Source organism: Malus sylvestris, chromosome 14 (genome assembly GCF_916048215.2).
Source record: "Malus sylvestris chromosome 14, drMalSylv7.2, whole genome shotgun sequence".
Taxonomy (NCBI): Eukaryota; Viridiplantae; Streptophyta; class Magnoliopsida; order Rosales; family Rosaceae; genus Malus; species Malus sylvestris.
In genome coordinates, this window is record NC_062273.1 from 27,859,110 (window position 1) to 27,878,843 (window position 19,734).

At 36.5% G+C, this 19,734-nt stretch overlaps 2 protein-coding genes across 4 annotated transcripts; one reads left to right on the forward strand and one right to left on the reverse strand.

Moving 5' to 3' along the window:
• Positions 1-3,908: 3,908 nt before the first annotated feature.
• LOC126599837 (rhamnogalacturonan I rhamnosyltransferase 1-like) lies at positions 3,909-8,084 on the forward strand. The gene is made up of 8 exons (XM_050266286.1): positions 3,909-4,874; positions 5,397-5,464; positions 5,585-5,673; positions 5,793-5,958; positions 6,085-6,374; positions 6,452-6,656; positions 6,754-6,911; positions 7,345-8,084. The coding sequence occupies exons 1-8, from the start codon at positions 4,547-4,549 to the stop codon at positions 7,589-7,591; spliced, it is 1,551 nt and encodes a 516-aa protein (XP_050122243.1). The 5' UTR covers positions 3,909-4,546; the 3' UTR covers positions 7,592-8,084.
• Positions 8,085-12,078: 3,994 nt separating this feature from the next.
• LOC126600532 (transcription factor BIM1-like) lies at positions 12,079-17,682 on the reverse strand. Of its 3 annotated transcripts, none has more exons than XM_050267107.1 (13): positions 17,502-17,682; positions 17,324-17,401; positions 16,808-17,091; positions 16,261-16,338; positions 14,718-15,119; positions 14,522-14,591; positions 14,275-14,426; positions 14,064-14,172; positions 13,730-13,799; positions 13,549-13,644; positions 12,990-13,459; positions 12,690-12,819; positions 12,079-12,613 (listed from the first exon to the last, which is right to left on the reverse strand). In XM_050267107.1, the coding sequence occupies exons 3-13, from the start codon at positions 16,842-16,844 to the stop codon at positions 12,509-12,511; spliced, it is 1,719 nt and encodes a 572-aa protein (XP_050123064.1). In that variant the 5' UTR covers positions 16,845-17,091; positions 17,324-17,401; positions 17,502-17,682; the 3' UTR covers positions 12,079-12,508. The 3 variants fall into 3 exon arrangements, with proteins under 3 accessions (XP_050123064.1, XP_050123063.1, XP_050123066.1); XM_050267106.1 differs by having other exon boundaries at positions 16,808-17,099; XM_050267109.1 differs by having other exon boundaries at positions 16,261-16,349; positions 16,808-17,099.
• Positions 17,683-19,734: the final 2,052 nt, after the last annotated feature.

Genomic DNA, 19,734 nt, shown 5'->3' on the forward strand with positions numbered 1-19,734 from the left:
TGTATAATGACATGTGTTGTTTCGCCCCTTGTTTGGACACATTGAAAAATATTTTATTAGGTGGATTAATTGGTAAATATACTTTGTACTTAGCAGATAATTTGATTGAATGCATGTTTCATTAATCGGGAATATTCGACATTCATGAATGGCAAATGAATACTCTCTTTGAGAATAAAAGTAAGAAAAAATTGGTAACCAAAGTGTATATAATTATAATTACTAGGATTTAAGGTTTTATTTCCAATAGAGGGCTTGTATTTTGAGAAGTATGGTACTGGAAACGAGTTATAACAATTTTTTTTCAGCTAAATAAATTCATGGATTACAATAATACAGTCATATTGTTTTAAAAAAAATGTGAGTGCTGATAAACTCATCTTACTATCTTATTTTCCCACTCAGTTTTTAATAAATAAATAAAAAAACTTATACCAATTTACCTCTTGTAAATGATATCTAAGAACCAACGCAAAAAAGAAAAAGAAGATTCTCTTCTCTATTCACCATCTCTCTACAACTATCTCAATTAATTCTTTCAAATAAATATTTTGTTTACTTTCTAGTTTCTATTCCTCTAGCTGAATTATATATAATAGTTGTTCAAAACATTTTATTAATCAAATAATTATTTGAAATTTTGAAAAATGAAATGAGAGATCAAAAGAAGAATTGGGCTTTGAAGGGGTGAGATTAGGTTGTCGTGAATTTAGAAATGGGACATAAGGATGAGATTTTTGGAATGCGGCGAGGTTTGGTCAATTGGTTGTGAGATTTGAAAAGGGGAAGGGGTTGCGTTGGGGATCTGGAGAGAGGGAAGGAAGGAGAGTTACAATCACTTGGAGATCTAGAAAGTGAGCGCATTCTGTAATTCTAACCGGAATAAAAATCAGGAAGAGAGGCCTTAGCGGTGAGTGGAGGCTCGGCTAGGCTTATCAGCACTCTAATATTTATTCTTATGAAAACTATAAAAAAAGATTTAGATATATATTATAGGTTATTTTAAAAATAATAGTGGGTGGAAAAATAGTATATTAAATTTTCAACTTTTTGTAGTGAGTGAGATTATTGGTGGAGGGGGAGGTGGAATAAGACATTTGGTGGGTCTAGCAGCACTAAAAAATGTGTAGTAATGGAACATTGTCGCGTGATATAACAAATTTACCCACATTTATAACAATATAATATAAACTCATCATATACTCGCATCATAACACATGAATTTTTGTAATACCATATGATTGTATTCCAATATGATATCCTAATATTTTCAACATAAACTTATAACTAAATTATAGGATACATGTCATGTGTGAATATAGAAAACTACATCATTGAAATGTATGATCTTATTAGTGAAAGAAGATATCAAAGTCATATAGATTGAGGTTTAGCTTAATGAAGACGAGCAATGTACACCCAAAACTTAAGATTGGCTTGATAATTTTGGAAGTTGACTTGCCCATTGCAATTTGCAAGATTGGCGTGCTGGGATGCACAAGGCTTTGCCACAATTGAAAAATGGAGCAATGTGCGCACCATGCCATTGCCACTACCCAAATTCATACATCATTTAAAAATGGTGAGTCGACCACTCAAATTTTCAAGTCATTTATTTCTTTCCAAATTAGTGGAAGAACTAGAGCATGTCAACGACCTTCGAAACCTAAGTGCGAAATATATGAAAAATCATAGAACCCCAAATAAGGTAGCTTTCTAGTACCATATCGACAAGGAAATTTAACCACCACACTAAGCACCTCATTCATTTCCCATCCGACTTCTTCCATACAACTTTCACCATCATTTATCCCAAGACTACGATATGTAATTTCTTGGGAGTCATTTTATGAAGAGATTTTTCATTGTGCTATGAACACGAGCCGGTACAATAAGTGTCATAACACAAGCTAAAAAGTGGTTGGATACTTGAAAAAATAAAAATAATTTCATTCACTTGTATTATAACTTAATGTGACAGGCTGTGTTTCAGCATATTAAAAACTTTCTCAATTTTTTATGTGGAATAAATAAAAAAATAAAGATCTTAACACTTTATATACTGGTGTTTGAGCTAGAGCTAACTAAAATTAAAGGTTTTTTAAGCCAATATGGTTATGGAGATAGACATTTCTTACTTTGGTTTTTGATATTTGAAATCAATAAAAGTGGTATTTGAGTTTTTGAAATTTGAAATTAATAAAAGTGGTATTTGAGTTTATCCATCATTAATTATTTTGATCATTCTATATAAAATTCTGTTAAATAAGCACAAAAAATGACAAAACGCTCTTAATTTAATAAATAATGATCCAAAATGATTTGAAAAAAAAATTGAAGGTATTATTGTTGTTTTATCATTATTTAATAAAGATTTTCACGGAAAAATTAAAATGATTGATACTGAACAGACTCAAACATTAATTCTATTAATTTCGAATCTCATAGACTAAATTGAGCAGTTAAGCAAATCTCAACGATCATTTTGGTTGAAATGTCAAATTTTAATTAGGAATTAATTAAAGAAATGTTCACTAACTATTTTTTTAGGAAAGTAAATACCCACTTGAAAGAATGAGTGTACGGCTCCAAGTATGGAGAAAGATCCGCTGCGGGCTGTGGATATCCTCTTATCCAACAGTCCAACTCAACCACTTGAGCACGTGACCCGCACGCACCAACAAAACCCAGCCACGTTACCCACATCCCCGCCCACAAAGCAGAAGCGCGCGTGGAACATCTACATCCCCTCCGCTGCACACTTTGACAATGTACTTACAAACAACCCAGTCCAATACGATTACCATCGGGACCCACAGTCCCCACTTCGATGCGTCTGATTTCAACACGTGTCCCAAGACCCCCAGATCTACGTAGAACCGGACGGCTCCTCCGAAAACGACGTCGCGCCTTGCGCCGTACACGGCACAGCCAACGGTCGGAGGGTGCAAAGTTGCTGCCACTGTACTTATCGCCAAAATACCGTCCCACGTTAAGACAATGTTAAACCATTGTTGGCAATTAACTACCAACCAACATCGTGATTAGAACCCCCTAATCTACATCTATCTATATTATTAAGAGATGTTATTAAGAGAAGAGGGATTGTTAACTTTTTATCCCATTTTTTTCTAATTTTATCCTCACTTTTGAATACACAATGCTGACATGAAGATGGTAAAATAGTAATTTTGTATTTTAAAAACTTTTTCTTTTTTTTTTCTTCTTATTTTACTCTCACTTTTGATACAGAATATTTACATAAGGAGGGCAAAATAGTAATTTTATATCGAAATATTTACATAAAAAATATGCACTTATTAAAAGAAATTATCTCACCATCATTTTTTCATATACGTAAGTGAAATCATGATGTTTTTTTCATAGTTTGAATGAACTGAAGCGATTGCGCATAAGGAGAACGTAGAGAGGTGAAAGGTTTTTTCCTCTTTTTTTCCTATTTTGTCTTTACTTTTGATACACACTATCGACAAAAAGGAGGCAAAATAGAAAAAAAAGTTGACAATGAGGTTTCTCTTAATAATAGTATAGAAAAAAATATGCACTTATTAAGAGAAATTGTTACACATACATAAAATGTGTGCTATCTACTAGTCACAGAATTAAGAGCTTAATCCTTAATTATTAACTCCAGGTGCGGGACCTGCGGAACGATAAAAGCCAACTTATCGCGATAAATTGTCGGCGTGCCATCGAACCGGCGACAACGAACCGCCATCTGATCCGGAGCCACGATTTCGCCCTCGACGTGTCCAGAATGGAATGCGGGGATTTTCGACACGTGTTCAAGACAATAATTGGGGGTGGGCCCAGCGGGACCGCCGTATAGCTGGCTGGCATTTATTGGAGGCTTCGGGCACTTTTAAGCATATGTGTTAGCACACAAACGCCCACTCGACCCCGTCGGTGCACGTCACGCACGCCTTTCACGCGTTTTTCGTTCCTCTCTCTCTCTCCTCTCTCTCTCTCTCTCTCTCTCTCTCTCTCTAGAATTGCTAGCAACACATGATGTCATGACACCACCACCACCACTGCTCGTCTTCTTCCCTCTCTCCTTCGCCTACATCCCAATCTCTCTCGCTTCTTAAATCGCTGCCCCCCCGCGGCGAAAGCTGCGGCGACTGATATCGCCGGAGAACACGGCGGATCTGGGAGGGGATTGCAGCTCGCATTTGGGGTTGGATTGCCCGGGTCTGGAATTCGAGTGTGGCGGCAAAGATCGGAGCTTTGCAATTTTTTAATTTGGGATTTTTGTTTTTGCTGTGAGAAATTAGGGATCTTGATGCAATTTTTGGAGGGAATCTTCGAGCGCGAGAGTTTTGGAGCAAATCTTTGAGGAATGTGGTGAGCATTTTGGCTCCGTTTTTGGAAATCGGGTTCTCGGATCTTTGCTGTTTTCTATAAATAGCGGGAGCTCAAAAAAGGAAAGCCATTTTTTTGGATCCGGTATCGGCCAAGACGCACCGTTTTGGGCCACTGCGTTGATGTTTGTAGGGGGAGGAAGAGAGAGAATATACAGAGATTGATGTGCAAGGTGGAGAAGAAGGAGAGGAAGGGAGTGATGGGAATTAAGGTACTGGGAGGCGGCGGAGGAGGGGAAAAGTTAAAGAACTCGGTGCTGGTCACGGCGGCGTCGTCGCCGTCGAGGTCGAAAATGAAGCTGTGGATGATACGTGCGACGACGTCGATTTTGTTGTGGACGTGCATCGTGCAATTAATGGCGTTGGGGGATATGTGGGGGCCTAGGGTTTTGAAAGGCTGGCCTGCTTGTTTCTCTCAGGAGTCCGCCGCCGCCTCCTCCGTCTTGCAAGACCCATTGCCTTCTCTTCCGGTCAGAGCTCTTCCGCCCAAGAGTGAGTCTGTTATTATTTTCTACATTTTCAGGAAATTAGGGGCGTTATGAAGTTTTTTGGATGTGGGTTCTTGTAAGTAATTGCTAATCACTCCAAATGGCAATTGGGTTGTTTTTGGATGATAATTATATGATTGTTCTGCGTTTTCTGATTTTTTGAAACCAACCCAAATCCTCACTTTTTGTGTGTAATGCAAACTAGTACCTGGAGAAGTCTAGTGTCCCACCAAAATTAATAGCTCAGCAGCTGCTTTGGCTCCAAGCAATGAAATACTAGAAGGTAGAAACTTGTAATCCAAAAAGCAGCTAGCTAGTTCAAATTAACTAATTCATACAGGCAGTTACAAACCGGTGGAGTATGGTGATATGGTGATAGAGTTTGAACTACTAATGTAAATTACAGTAGTCTTTACCCCTTTTCATCTCTGTCCTGACTTTGTTTGTATTGGTCTTTATATTTTTCTTTGGTTTGGGATGATTGTTGAATCGGCCTTTAATCTAAATTTGTTTTGTTTGCCATCAGGAGTTTATAAAAACAATGGTTACCTTATGGTCTCATGCAATGGGGGACTCAATCAAATGAGAGCAGCGGTAAGTGGTTGGCTGTTTACTTTGTATTTAACCGGAATTCATCGCTGTTGATAACTTACTTGACGTTTAAGTGCATGATTACAAGTTTCAATTTTTCTTTCTTGGTGGTGATGTCTACAGATATGTGACATGGTTGCTATCGCAAGATATTTGAACGTCACTCTTATAGTCCCTGAACTTGACAAAACCTCCTTTTGGGCTGATCCCAGGTATGCCAATATATTTTTCCTAACATTTTCAAGTTATTGATTGTTGTTTAAACTGTAAAAGGGTGACTAGGTTTCTTCCACCCAGTATTGAGAGTTCTTACCTTCTCTTGATATGGCAGTGAATTCAAAGACATATTTGATGTGGATCATTTCATCACATCCTTGAGAGATGAGGTTCGCATATTGAAAGAGTTGCCTCCCCGGGTAAAGAGGAGGGTGGAGCTAGGAATGTTTTATACCATGCCACCAATTAGTTGGTCTGACATGTCTTATTATCGTAATCAGGTTAGTTGTTTGCATTGTTCTCTATAACTTAGCTGGAAATTCTATATGGTGCCAGTCTTAAACATTTATAAACCACATCATAATTGATTGAAATAAAATCCTTATTCTTCTTTCTGTTTCGTACAGATTCTTCCTCTGATACAAAAATACAAAGTTGTACATCTAAATAGAACTGACGCTCGACTTGCCAATAATGGACAACCTTTGGAGATTCAGAAACTTCGCTGCCGAGTAAATTTTAGTGCTCTGAGATTCACTTCTCAGATAGAGGAGTTGGGTAGAAGGGTTATCAGGCTTCTAAGGAAAAATGGTCCATTCCTTGTACTTCATCTTAGATATGAAATGGACATGTTGGCATTTTCTGGTTGTACTCAAGGTTGTAACATCGAGGAGGTGGAAGAGTTGACAAGAATGAGGTAACTTATACTTGATACTCAATGGATAAAGTGCAATAATATATTAATTTGTCTGTCTGATGGTTTCATTTTGGCAGATATGCTTATCCCTGGTGGAAAGAGAAAATAATAAATTCCGACCTGAAAAGGAAAGATGGTTTGTGTCCTTTGACACCTGAAGAAACTGCTCTTACATTGAGTGCCCTTGACATTGACCGCGATATTCAGATTTATATTGCAGCTGGTGAAATCTATGGTGCAGAGAGGAGAATGGCAAGTCTTGGAAAGGCTTTTCCAAAATTGGTAAGTACAAGAAAGCTGAAGCCTTCTTCTGTATTTTATATTTGGTTATTTTTTAGTTTTCAGTTCTTACAAGTTGTCTTTGATTTTGTTCAAACAGGTCAGAAAGGAGACACTGTTGGAACCATCAGACCTTAGGTTCTTTCAAAACCACTCATCCCAAATGGCGGCATTGGATTATCTTGTCTCATTGGAGAGTGATATTTTTGTTCCCACATATGATGGAAACATGGCTAAAGTTGTTGAGGGCCATCGCAGGTACTTTCTGCTTACAGGGTAGTTTTCTTTTGTTCATAGAAAAAGTTATATGGAAAATTTTCAATGCATCTTGTGGATTTGTTTGGCGTCGGTTGGTTGATTTTATAATTCAAACCCCAGCCAGTTATTTGCCGTCCCAAATTGTCTCTTTGAGGAGACGATTATTTGTGGACACTCCTATGCACCAGTCAAGACTTTTTTTTTTTTTTTTTTTTTTTAACTTTTGAAACAACTGCCAGTTTTGGAGCTTTAGTTCATCAACAGGTTCATATATTGGAATCCTTGATATTTGTGATGAAGGATGTATTTTCTACATGATTAACTTCATGCTATTTTCCTCAGTTTAACTGTTACATGATCGGCTGCCCTTATTTCTTATTAATGGTGAAAGTTGTCGTCTAAAATTAAACATTGTATGTTCATGATTCTTCAGGTTTCTTGGGTTCAAGAAGACGATTCTACTGGACAGAAAGCTTCTTGTTGATCTGATAGACCAGTACACTAGTGGGTCATTGGGTTGGGATGAATTTTCATCTGCAGTAAAGGAAGCTCATGCAAATCGCATGGGGAACCCAACTAATAGGTTGATGATTCAAGACCGACCTAAAGAAGAGGACTATTTCTATGCCAACCCGGACGAGTGTTTGCAACCATCAGATGATGAACTAAGTAGTACGTGATACATAATGTTAGACGACTTCTGACACTCATCCGTGTTCTACAGCGTTGGCTACTTTCCCACACAGATCTATTAGAAAAAAATTGTCTACAGAGGTACAGCCATAACGAGCGTTTTGTCCTGAGGAGGCGATGGAGATTGTCCAAGTGGAAGTAATCTTCAAGAAGAGCCCGAGGGGATGCACGTATGGTACGAGCTGTAGTACATCTTTTATCTTTTGTATAAGCCGAAATAATCCATCCAAATCATGTATAGAAGCTACCCTGCCATTCAGGGGTGGGAACGAAATTAAACTGCACTCTGTGTGGGGAGGGAAGATCATATATAGCTTTGGTTTTTTACTGGAACTGCGAAAAATCATCAAGAGGTGAATCCCTATTCCTTACATTTTTTATTTTTTTTTGTAATTTTTTTGTTTCTTTTAGATCAAACCCTATGGTATTGTGATTCCCTTAGCATATTATATACTACATCCTCAAAGTTTTCTGCTTGCATGCACAGATCGTTCTCACTTTCCCCCGTTTTGCAACACCGGTCACCGGTCTCGGTCCAACTCGGAGAGAACGGCCAGGCCGGCCGGGATCCGATGATTGTGCATTTTTACACAAATACTCCATTGATTTATATTGTTCCATAAGTGTTTGGTTTACTTGGAGATCAAGGTTCCAATTCCATGTAGATCTCATACGACAATGACAGGTCAAACATGTTGCCCTAACCATACGTCGGCTTCCATTTTTGTTGACAATTTTGTTCCCAAAAAATTGGTGGTGTTATAAATTGGCAAAAGTTAGAGAGATAACCTTTGCTAGGACATGAGCGAAGCGGGTGTAAAATATCACTGTTTAGTTTCGTAACTATAACACAAAATGATTGCAGGTAAAAAGAGGAAATGAGGGATGATGATATTATTGCTTTCAGTTCTTTTCTTTTGCAGTGTGTATTGTGATCACACACGGAGTGCTCTTTATATAGAGCAACATCCGTGACAAACCAAACAAATGAAATGATTGCCTATTTTGAAAACATTACACAACAACAAATACATCACTATTTTCAAATCTTTCTCACTGTGGGCATTCATTCTCACAATTTTACAATAGGTTGGTGGAAGGGCTATTTTTTTAAATGGATTTGGAAATTTGAGAAGAAAAAAAGGAAAGAAATATAGTTGTGGGAATATTTTTGTCGGTGGAGATTTGGTTTTCCGTGTGAAGGGAAAGTGAAAGGAATGATTTGGTCCCTTGATTTTCCTTAGCTGGCATTGGCATGGGAACCTTGTTGTATATGGCAAGCATGTGATCGGGATAGCTTTGTGCACCCATATTTTGGGGAATGGAATGCAGGTGAGTTTGAGTGTTTTTTTCGTTTAAGGAGTTGGTTGTTGAGAGCATCTCGAAATGATGTGTTAAAACTGTCACATTGATATACAATAGTAAAAAATGACAGAAAATTCTTGCTAACTAAACCTTCAATTTCTTACTTGGAGATGAGCCAATTGAAAGTAAGCCTTCTGGCGTCAAATTTGACAGCGGTTGTCAAATTGATTTAATGATTTTTAGAATAAATTGTTGGAGCAATAATAGAAAATATGAGAAATAACAATATAATTCCAATGATAATAATCATAAAGAAATTCACAACATCAATTATATATGAGATTAATATAAACTACTAGAGTGAAAGTTAGAATAACTGACAAACTTGGAGATTGAGGCTTGCATAAATGCAATGTCCTAAAGATAGAATTTCGCCCCTACTCTTGTACTCGTAGTTCAATAGGCGTCAATCTCCCAGGATTCAACAATCTATAATCCGAAGTCAAAGCACTTCAATCTTCGGACTCTGGCGAACTTTATATATTCCGTACTCTCAAGACACGACTCGGAATTTGACACACGAATCATTTGAGAAACAAAGTTGGGGAAACCCTATTTCTCAAGAGAGTAACAATTAACTCTATTTTTCTATATTTAATGATAATGGTTTCATGAGTTTATATAGAACCCAAGTACTTTTTGTTAAGGAGATGTAACTTTTCATCTATAAGTATACATCACTTATAAAGAGAATACACCTAAACAACATAACCTTTCTAAGAAATTGGTTAACACTATTTTTCATTCAATTATTAAAATTATATATTACAATATTTCATATTATAATATATAATTTCCAACATAAATAAATAAATATTGTGTGTTTAAGTATTTGACTGATTGTCTCAATAATTGGACTCCAAAAAGAGCTAAAAAGAATTATAGAATGATATTTTTATTTAACATATCGGGTGGAGCAAAAAAATGTATAAAACGTGAAATTACCACATAAGCCGTCAAATATCGTTTTGATGTTTTACATTTGACATCTCATTTGGTGATGTTTTACCATGCCATGATCATTTTTCTTTTGCAAATAAATTACAACTTCTTGTGCGTATATTAATTCTTTTTCTTTTTTGTGATCTCTGAATAAGCTACTTGGTGTCACAACTCACACATTGAAGGGAAAATTTTGGATTCAATAAGAGAGGTCAACTATTAAATCTAAATCAAATAAAAATCAAAGCCAGACAACTTGATTCTTTATATACAAAAATCAAACTCACATATATCACCATAAAAAACGTTCCAAGCCCTAAAGTATTGAGCTAAATTATTATTATTATTATTAGTTTGGTTAAGAAAACTAGTGGTTCTTTTCCCATAGGACAAACAATAACCACCACCACAAGAACCAAAAATGATCTCATCATCTCAATTAATCGGAAAAATAATACAAAAGATACCTTGATAAATACAAAAGTGTCTTTTAATATTTTCATCATTGTTTTAAATACTATTATTTTGTCTTGTTTCGATAATATATATATATATATATATATAGTTACATACAATATATAAGTCAATCATGATAGAGAAGAGATGCCCAGAGTTTTATGTGCTTTTTTCTTCTCTTATAAAAAATTTATATAATATTTTGAGAATAGTTTTGAGATTTGTATGATCCAAGAAATCCACAGTGAACAAAGAGCAATATGTCTAGTAACTTATTGGTCGATGCTCAATGACCCCAATAACCACCAAGGGTGGTCCATTGGTTGGGAACGAATTCCAAACCGTATTCCACACAGCATATCCTGGGTTCGATTATTTTCGTTAGTAAATCGCACGATGATGGTCAAATGAGACTAAAATGCCTTTGTGAATCCTTTCATTAAGCAGAGTTTAAGTTGCTTTCGCTGTACGTCGCCTTGAGTATGAAGGGAAATGCAGAAACACCATAACTTGTATTTGAAGTCAATAAATAAGGAATCATTATCTTTTACTGCACGAGTGTGATGGTCATAAAACTCAGATATCATCTGTTCGGTTGATATTATATGCATATTTTTTAGTCATGGTTTTAAATGAAATTGTTGAGTATATTATATAATGTATATAAAATTATAAGTTGGAAGTTTTCTGGGTTTACGATGCTCTTAGGTAATTCAAGTGAGAAAAAGTCTTCAGAAGACGATCCCTATGATAATATTCACCCGATCCAATGTTTTAAAAACTTGATCCAACCATTTATTTACTAATTAATTAATAACTTAATCACTCTTATTGGTTGCTGAGTTTGGTGTAATCTTCAAATTATGCTATTATCATAATCTAATTAATCATGAACAGTTTAATTAATAAATTATATAGTTTCGTATCAATGAACAATTTATAAGATTGGGTCCATGTTAAGGTAGTAGGCTAGGCTGGCATACCTCTTATTGGGTTGGCCCAAATCATTTGAAGGAAAAGAGTCAACGGAAAATGATTTTCGCACTCTTTTTCTTTATGTTTCTTGCACATCCTTATTTGCGTTTCTTGATTCTGTTTTGAGTTTTCAATTCAAAGCTAGAAAAGAAAGAAAGAGGCGTGGAGTCACTACCCTTATGCATGTGATGTAGTCTCTTGTGCAAATCCCTTCGGATCCTCTTCGGATGCATAATCAGGTGCATAATTAAGTGTCGAACTAAATATAAGGTAGAATACGACTATGAATTTGAGAAAGCCAACAGGATCCTCTTCGGATCCTTTTGGTGAGGATCCTAAGGATCCATAAATCGTGTCTATTCATCGTACATCGTGCAGTCAGTTTTTGTCATGTACTATTTGTATTTAATTTTAAATAAAAATATTTAAAATGATTTCTGACCGTATAATGTACGATAAACATATATGATTCATGGATCCTCGGGATCCTCACAAAGAAGATCCGGCATGGATCCGGATTCTTGAGAAAGGTACGATAAGTGATCAGCTTCATGATGAGAAAAATATACATTCTCGCAAACAACCACTGCATCATGTGCAAGAACAGGTTGTTGTTTGACCAGCCCAAAAAGGGCTGCATGGAATAATTATGATAAGAAATAAGTAAGATAAAAAAAAATCATTAGTACTTCATTCACAAGAAATAAAAATTACAAGAAGAAAAAGCAGCCTCAACTGGAAATAGCAAAAGCAGCTTCTCAGCATTAGAATGGAAGCCTTAACAATAAAAGAGATTTTGTTTACACTCAAATCTCGTCTCTGGACACCAAAAACAATAAATAATTTTTCGGTTGGGAAATCTATGGAATTTGGATCCCAACTAACTAAATACACTGTAAGAAATGAGAAACTACATGTACATTGTACACAATAAATCTCTATCTTGATTGGGTAGGTTAAAATACACCAGCATAAGACATAAACAACAACGATAAAACCTTATCTCATTAAGTATGATCGATTGTATAAATCCTAAGATGTCATTGCGCTCAGTTTAGTGCCAAGTCTTCCGCCACCAGCAAAAGACATGAATAATTATAAACCCCATTCTTCATCAAAGGGGTTCTTAAAAAATGAATTAATTATATTTAAAAAATAATAATTAATTAGTTTCTGCATGTCTTGAGTTTCTTTTGGGCGTGTTCAGATTCTTCACTGCTTGCAATTCCAGAGTGCTTTTTCCCTAAAGTGCTTATGGGAATCTCATTTTCCTGCAGCAGAACGATAGACAAGTTTAGCTGTGTCAACTTCCATGCGTTTTGTGACAGCTACACGAACATGACATACCTTAATAGCAGATTTTGGTATAGGTGATCGCCTATTTGCTCGCTTCCCTAGCTCGATTTGCACGGAGATGCTGGCCAGTGACAAATCCACGCCGGAACTCTGCAGGGCTTGTGTCAGCGTATTCAATAACCTGTCCAATGCCGAAATCCGCTTATGTCATTCACTCGTATATCTATACGCATCTTAAACGTTGAGATTTCAAGGTTTATGATTTGCACAATTTCGAAATAAGCCCAATAAACTCGAAACAAACACGGAAAGACCGATTGAATATGTAACTTAGAGCACAAGAAAACTCACCCTTGGGAGTAGGCACTCGAGATGTTAATTCGACCGCCTTCAATTGTCAGCTCCTGTTCTTTCAGCTTATCCCGAGTAGCAGCACCATCAGTGGTACGTGATATCGTCTGACATAACATAGGGTGATGTCGAGATGTGTTCTCTGTATCAGATGGCAATCTAGGTGGAACTTGAGGTACTGCGGCGGCAGTACCACTAGTCCTGACAGGAGTGAAGAAGTTTGGCCGCGTTGACGAAGGAAAGGGCATCGGCTTGCTTGTTATTCCAGGGTGGTGATCCACTGCTTTGAAGGTAGTTTCAGTACTTGTGTCGGATTCTACAGGGTTCTGAGCGCAGCTTCCGGGGATTGCTGGTGAGACAGAAGTAGGTTTCTCATCAAACGTTGCAGCGAACGCTAATGCAGGAGCAGACCCACCATTCATGCCTCGAGATTGATCGCAGTAACTTTCCCTAAGCTTGTGATTGTTTCTCTGTTTCGAGAAAAAGATTAATGAGTCTACTAATAGGTCGCGGTATGAGCAGCATACATGCCGCAAAGCATAAAGGCCTGACTTCTTACCAAAGGCATCAATTTTGCTGGATCAGGATTCCATCCTTGATATGAACCCTCGTACTTGTTTACCCGTTCCTGTAAAAACTGAATGTATTCGACAACCTGGGAAGTGAAAAGATTAAAATCCGGTCATTCAAAAATTCGAAAAGAAAGGAATAACTTACAACAAGTTAATAATTGTACGTACCTCTAGTAAAAACGACGCCTTATCTCTCTTTTGATCACTGTGAGGAATGAGCTCTCTCAACATTTGGAATCTGCACATGTAACTTTCAAGGGTCAATCTACGACTATGTTGGCAAAACCGCCAAGGAGCTATCATTAGATTTTTAGGAAAACTAATGAAAATGGCTTTAAAACTTTGAGCTTTAACAGTAAGGACAAAATAAAAGGTAAAGTGAATAGTAGCATGATTGACTTTTTAGTGTAAAAATGTGGTTTTTTGTTAAAATGAACAGTACCGAGAGCTTTTCGTTAAAGTTCCCTAGATTTTTATCATGTGAAATCAAAGATAAACTTGCCTGTCATTTATTTTGCTCCTCCTTCGCTGCTCTGTGGCAGAATGTTTGGATCGTGGCGTGTTAGCCTTCTGATCAGAGCTCTTAACATCAACTTTTACCCTCAAATCGCCTTCAGAAACACACAAACTCCTCGGTGAAGATCAAAAAAAGGAGGAGAACAATAGGGTAAAGAATTTCAAATGAATTTTATCTATCTAACTACGAGACATACCCTTATAGGGGGTGGTGGCATTGGTGGTAGTGGTAGAGGTCTCTTTTTTTAGAACAAACTCTTCTTGATCGTCAAGTTCGTCTTCCCGGGTACTACCCTTGGCGGAGGACTTCATCATCTCCATGAAGCTCAAGTTCTTCTGCCCAGATGACCTATTGACATTCCATATATGTATCAAAAACTGCATATATGATATCGAAACCAATAACACCGACAATAGTAGAGTTTGAGATGGTTAGGGACTGACTGAGAACTGAAGCAGCTGCGATGATTGTTGGAAGATGACTGCGCAGGCCGCTCCGAAGAGGTCCATTGTCCTGTCAAAACCCCAGTAGCTGCCATGAGTTTCATTTCCATCCTTTGTTTCTTCTCATTGCATTGAAATTTAAGGTACACTAATTATGCACCGCATGCATGCAAAAAAACAAATTAAGTTTAATTACCTCTCACGGTACCCGCGGGTCTTTCTCCCACAGCATTCTCCTTCCCTGTCTTTCCCTTATTCTTTGCAGATTCTTCCCACAAAGTAAATCCACTTCCGGTGTAAGAACTACAGTTCGAGTTTTCGTCAACGTTTCTCTCGGTACTACTTGCTTGTGCAACTTTAAACTCCGGCGATCCCTCTGGTTTCGGAACCCCTTGATTGAAATGCGAAATGTGGCTTATACTGTAAGTCCCAATCCCACCGGGGAGAATGTGCTCCACAGAAGTAGTCGGCTGCGCCGCCGCCTGAGACGGTGGTTTTTCAGTGGTTGATATCTCAGCTGAGGTCTCTTCCTTAGCAATGCATGGCTTTCCCATTCGTTCAAGTGGTTGTAGGAAATCGTGTGTTTCAAGGTAGCCTCCTGAAATCACATAAACCAAAGTTAGGTGTTGAGCGGAGGCAGGAAAATTGCCTCGGGTAGTTTGTAACGCTCTCCACCCAAATTCGAACCCAGATTTCCGTAAATTAGTAGCTCGAAACATAATTAAAAAACTGAAACATTCCGGATTCAGTCCTCACGATCCAGTTTTTCGGATTCATATTTCAGATCCAAGATTTTGAAGAAAACATGTTTACAAACTTTAGCCACAAAATTTAATTAATATGACAAAGTTTTGTAAAATTAAACAAAAATAACCCTAAAAAACATGGATTGTCAACTTCACAGCCCACGCTTCATACCGTGCACCTGCATCAGGCGTGATATGCGACATGTTAAGTGTCCAATCATGCCTAACTTCCATGGGTGGGCCCCATCAGGCGTGGTAAAGGGTTGCCCTTTGCTTTTTCGCATTGGCAGCCAATTTTAACTGTTTCAAGGCTGGCCTACAACATAGATGGCCCACATTGAAAACAACCAGATCCACGATTCAATTGCGCTCACGTGCATGCATAATCCTCACCCTTTTATATTTATCTAATTTATATCTTACGAATTCGACGTGAAGAACAAAGTATCGGCTGTCGATTCTTGACACGCTTTCTTTTTTTAATTATTCGGACTTAAGACTGGTAATATAAGATCAATTTACGCAGATAAAATTTATATTTGTCTAAACAAAATACATATTTCTCTTGCATATTAATTCACACATACAAACAATCGGAAAAAAAACACTAAAAAAAAAAAAAAAACTATCTTTAAGAGGAGAAGAAATAATTTTATTTTATAAAAACGTTAAGGTGATGGTATCTCAAAATCATTTGTAAATACGTGAGAAGATTAAAGTACGAGATAATAAATAATTAGCTATCCACTGCTGAATTTGCACATCGTAACAAAAATACAAGATAGAAAAATCATCTTGAAGAGAATAAAGAACTTATGTTGCACACATGTCAATGTGACGCATTTCGAATCTACCACGAACTGTAACGTAAATAACGAGCTTAAGATGCGTTACAATGGAATCGTGTACCAAAATTTCTCTCGCGGTGTAAACGAAGAATTATAATTGTTTAAATATTTTTAAAAATAATTAGAAGAAAAAAAGGAAGGGTACCTTGAGCGGGTGATCTTGGATCTTGCTGGGCAGCTGAATGACTGTAGAGTGACAGAAAATCATGCGTCGATTTTCTTCCTGTAGAAAAACTTTGAAATTAAAGTTAAGAAATCAAACACATTTAATTCCCTTCCCATTTCCTAATATTACTTTCCAAAAAAATAAAATTAAAAAAAATTCAATTCCAAAAAACAAAAACCAAATACCAAAGCTCTTTAGTCAAAATAATATTTGAGAATGTCGTGTAACTCGACTTTAATTCTAAGATTTAAAATCAATACGATTGGTCATGTAATTATCCACCGTCGATCATTTTCCTTCTTTTCTGAAAATCTTCATTAGATTGAATAAACCACCATTTCAAGCAGATGAGTTGATTGGATCAAAATACTCTCAATTTACAAAAAAATTAAAATGATCGACGGTGGACTATCTCATGAATCACTTTAGTTATCAGGAGCAAAGGAAGGAGTTATAAAAAAATTCAGCGACTATTTTGGCTAAAATGTAAAAACATCCTAATAATTCTTTTCGAACAATGAAATACCTTCCGTTCCAAACGGCCGGGGCTGAGGAAGCTCCATATCCGCACAGGCCGCCGGCTTTAGATATTATTTTCCAGGAAAAATTCGTAATTTTAAACGAACTTCAGTGATTTCTGCTTCCGTTTTCAAATTCTTTCGACTGCTTCAGCTTCACAGATTCGCGGGGAGCCTTCGAAGTTCGGAGGCACATTCGATTTCGCTTTCAGAAGACGAGAAGAAACAAAAAAATCCCAAGCTTTGATTCGAATTCTCCGAATGCTTTTCGATACCAACTGCTTTGCTTCGCCTGCAACTCTTAAATTTTCGGCACGAAATCGTCAATTTTTAAATTTTCCCCATACATATCAAGCAAATTCCAAACTCGAATTTTGCGTTCGTTGATCAGATTCTTTTAGATTATCGTCTTTCAGTAAAGCAAAAGAATTTATTAAAAAATCAAGAGCTTGAAAATCACAAACCGATAAGATCCGAATAGAATATCGAGAAATTCAAATCGATCAACCGGAGAAAATTCGAACCTGCAGTCTCGGCGATTTGAAAACTGTGAATTATTGCAGCAGTTCACGTGAAGATTCAGCTCCACAGTCGGAATTTCACTGCAGAAAAGTGCTTTCAATTCAGATGGAACAAAAATGCATGACAACAAAAAGAGGGAGAAAAATCGGCTTCGATATTTTTCGAGCATAAAAATCTCACCTTTTCCGAAATTCTCATCACCTTCGTCTTCTTTTTCCGAATTTCCGATGACGAACTGTGCGCCGATAGTCGGACTCTCTCTCTCTCTCTCTCTCTCTCGCCTCTCTTTCTCTCTCTAAAACTCTGTTTCTCTCTCTTGGCGAGCTTGTGAGCTCTTTGGCTGGAGATCTTTTATACAGTCTGCGTTCCCTTGCGTTCTGTAATTTTTAATGTTTGTTTTGGTTTTTTTCCGTTTAGTCAAAGCCGCGGTGGGGATAACGACGTTGCGGCAGGGTTGACGGCGTTAAGTGAGTGAAACGGAGGGTTAAAGCCTTAAAGGGTACTGTTTGGAGTGCACTCGTAGGCCGTTTAGTCTAACGGAGGGTCAAAAAAAAACTAATGAAAATAATTAAAATTTTTGAATTTTAACAATAAAGATAAAATAACAGATAAAATTAATAGTATCAGAATTGATTTTTTAATATAAAAATATAATCTTCCGTTAAAATGAATATTACAAAACTTTTCGTTAAATATCTTTATTTTTTTCATTTTTTTATTTTGGGTTCACGGAACTCAATTATTTACTTTTTGGGTTGGAGTTTTTTATATTTTCGGCAATCCCTATTTTTATTTATTCTTTTTATGATCTGGCAATCCCGAGTAATAGTGTTTTTATGTGTTCTGTCCGTTTGTCCACATACAGGAGAAATTTTTTATTATAATCAGAGCACGGATAGTATATTACGTGTTTTTATATAGATGGTGAATATTTTTACTTTTTAACACATATATTCTACCATTTGCATAGTGACATGTGATGTACCATCTCCTGTTCCGTTCACTTTGAAAAATCTCTTCACATACAGTTAATGACTCTAATTTTGTTTTCAGAAAGAAAAAAAAAACTATGGTTTTTTTCTTTCTTTTCTTTTTAGTTATGGATTTTTTTATTTTTTTATTTTTTATTTTTTATGATTAGAAAACACTCGTTTTTGAGATTTCAGGCGTTATCAGTGAAATTTTAATGCTAGAAAGTAATAACTTAAATTTGAAGTAAATTTTAAAAGGAAAACTAATGAAAATGGCTTGAAAACTTTAAGTTTTAACGATAAGAACAAAATAAATGGTAAAATAAATAGTACAAAGTTTGATTTTTTAGTGTAAAAAGGTTTTTCGTTAAAACTCCCAATTTTAAAATTCATACTAATTATAAAGTTACAGTGAGATCAAGAAATACTTAAACTTACCGATTCCATCTTAATATATGTTAACTAGTAAATACATTACCTTAATTAAAGTTTGCATTACTCTAACTACTTGATCTATTTTTTTTATTTGGGAAATTCTTTTCGTCTTCGACTGGGATGAAATTATGAATTAGGATTAAATGGTGAGGGCATGGAAAACAGAATAATGTGGGAGTTAGAACAGGGACGCGGCAAAAACAATTGACATACAAGTTTCATTTGTAATTGTACTTGCAGGTTACACTTAAGTATTATTGTTTGTTTCAACGATATTATATAAACTAAAGAGAGGTGAAGACTTTCCACTTGTAAGTGAATAGTAGTACAACTAAACTTAGTACTAAGGTATCATTTGGTATGCAGATGGGATGGAACGGAACGGAGAGGGAGCAAAGATGCCCTCGGATGGAAACAAGGAGGAAGAAGAAGGAGACGGAGAGGTTCTAATTTTGTGTTCCACGGATGTGGAACAAGTCGTTCCAGGGGTGAGGCGGAACGAAAAATCACCCAAAATTCGTCCCGTGAAACAGCGCGTTCCATCCGTTTTAGGCGCACCAAACGTGGAACGGAACACCCCATCCCACTCCTTTCCGTCCTGTCCCACATACCAAACGGTACCTAAGTGACCACAAAAGCTATTATCAATTGCTATATAAATCATAAAAGTGGAAAGAAATATGACAACGTGCCCGATGCAAGAATGGTGGTCAAAATATGTCAAGAACTGTAGTTGGCGTTGTTGGAAATGTAATTCTCCTCTTACGCTAGTAGTAATGCAACATCGTGGAGATGATATTCCCCATATGCAAACCCATCATTGAATATAGTGCGAATTCCTTCTTAATCAGTAAATATCGTACTTTTTCAGAAAATATAATTATCCTTAAATATTCATCTAAATTCATTAGATAAATAGATCCGCAAATAAACTCTAAATTTTTGTTGAATTAGCAAGTAAACCCGTCAAAAAACTATTTTAGCTACTTAGTTATCCAACAACCCTC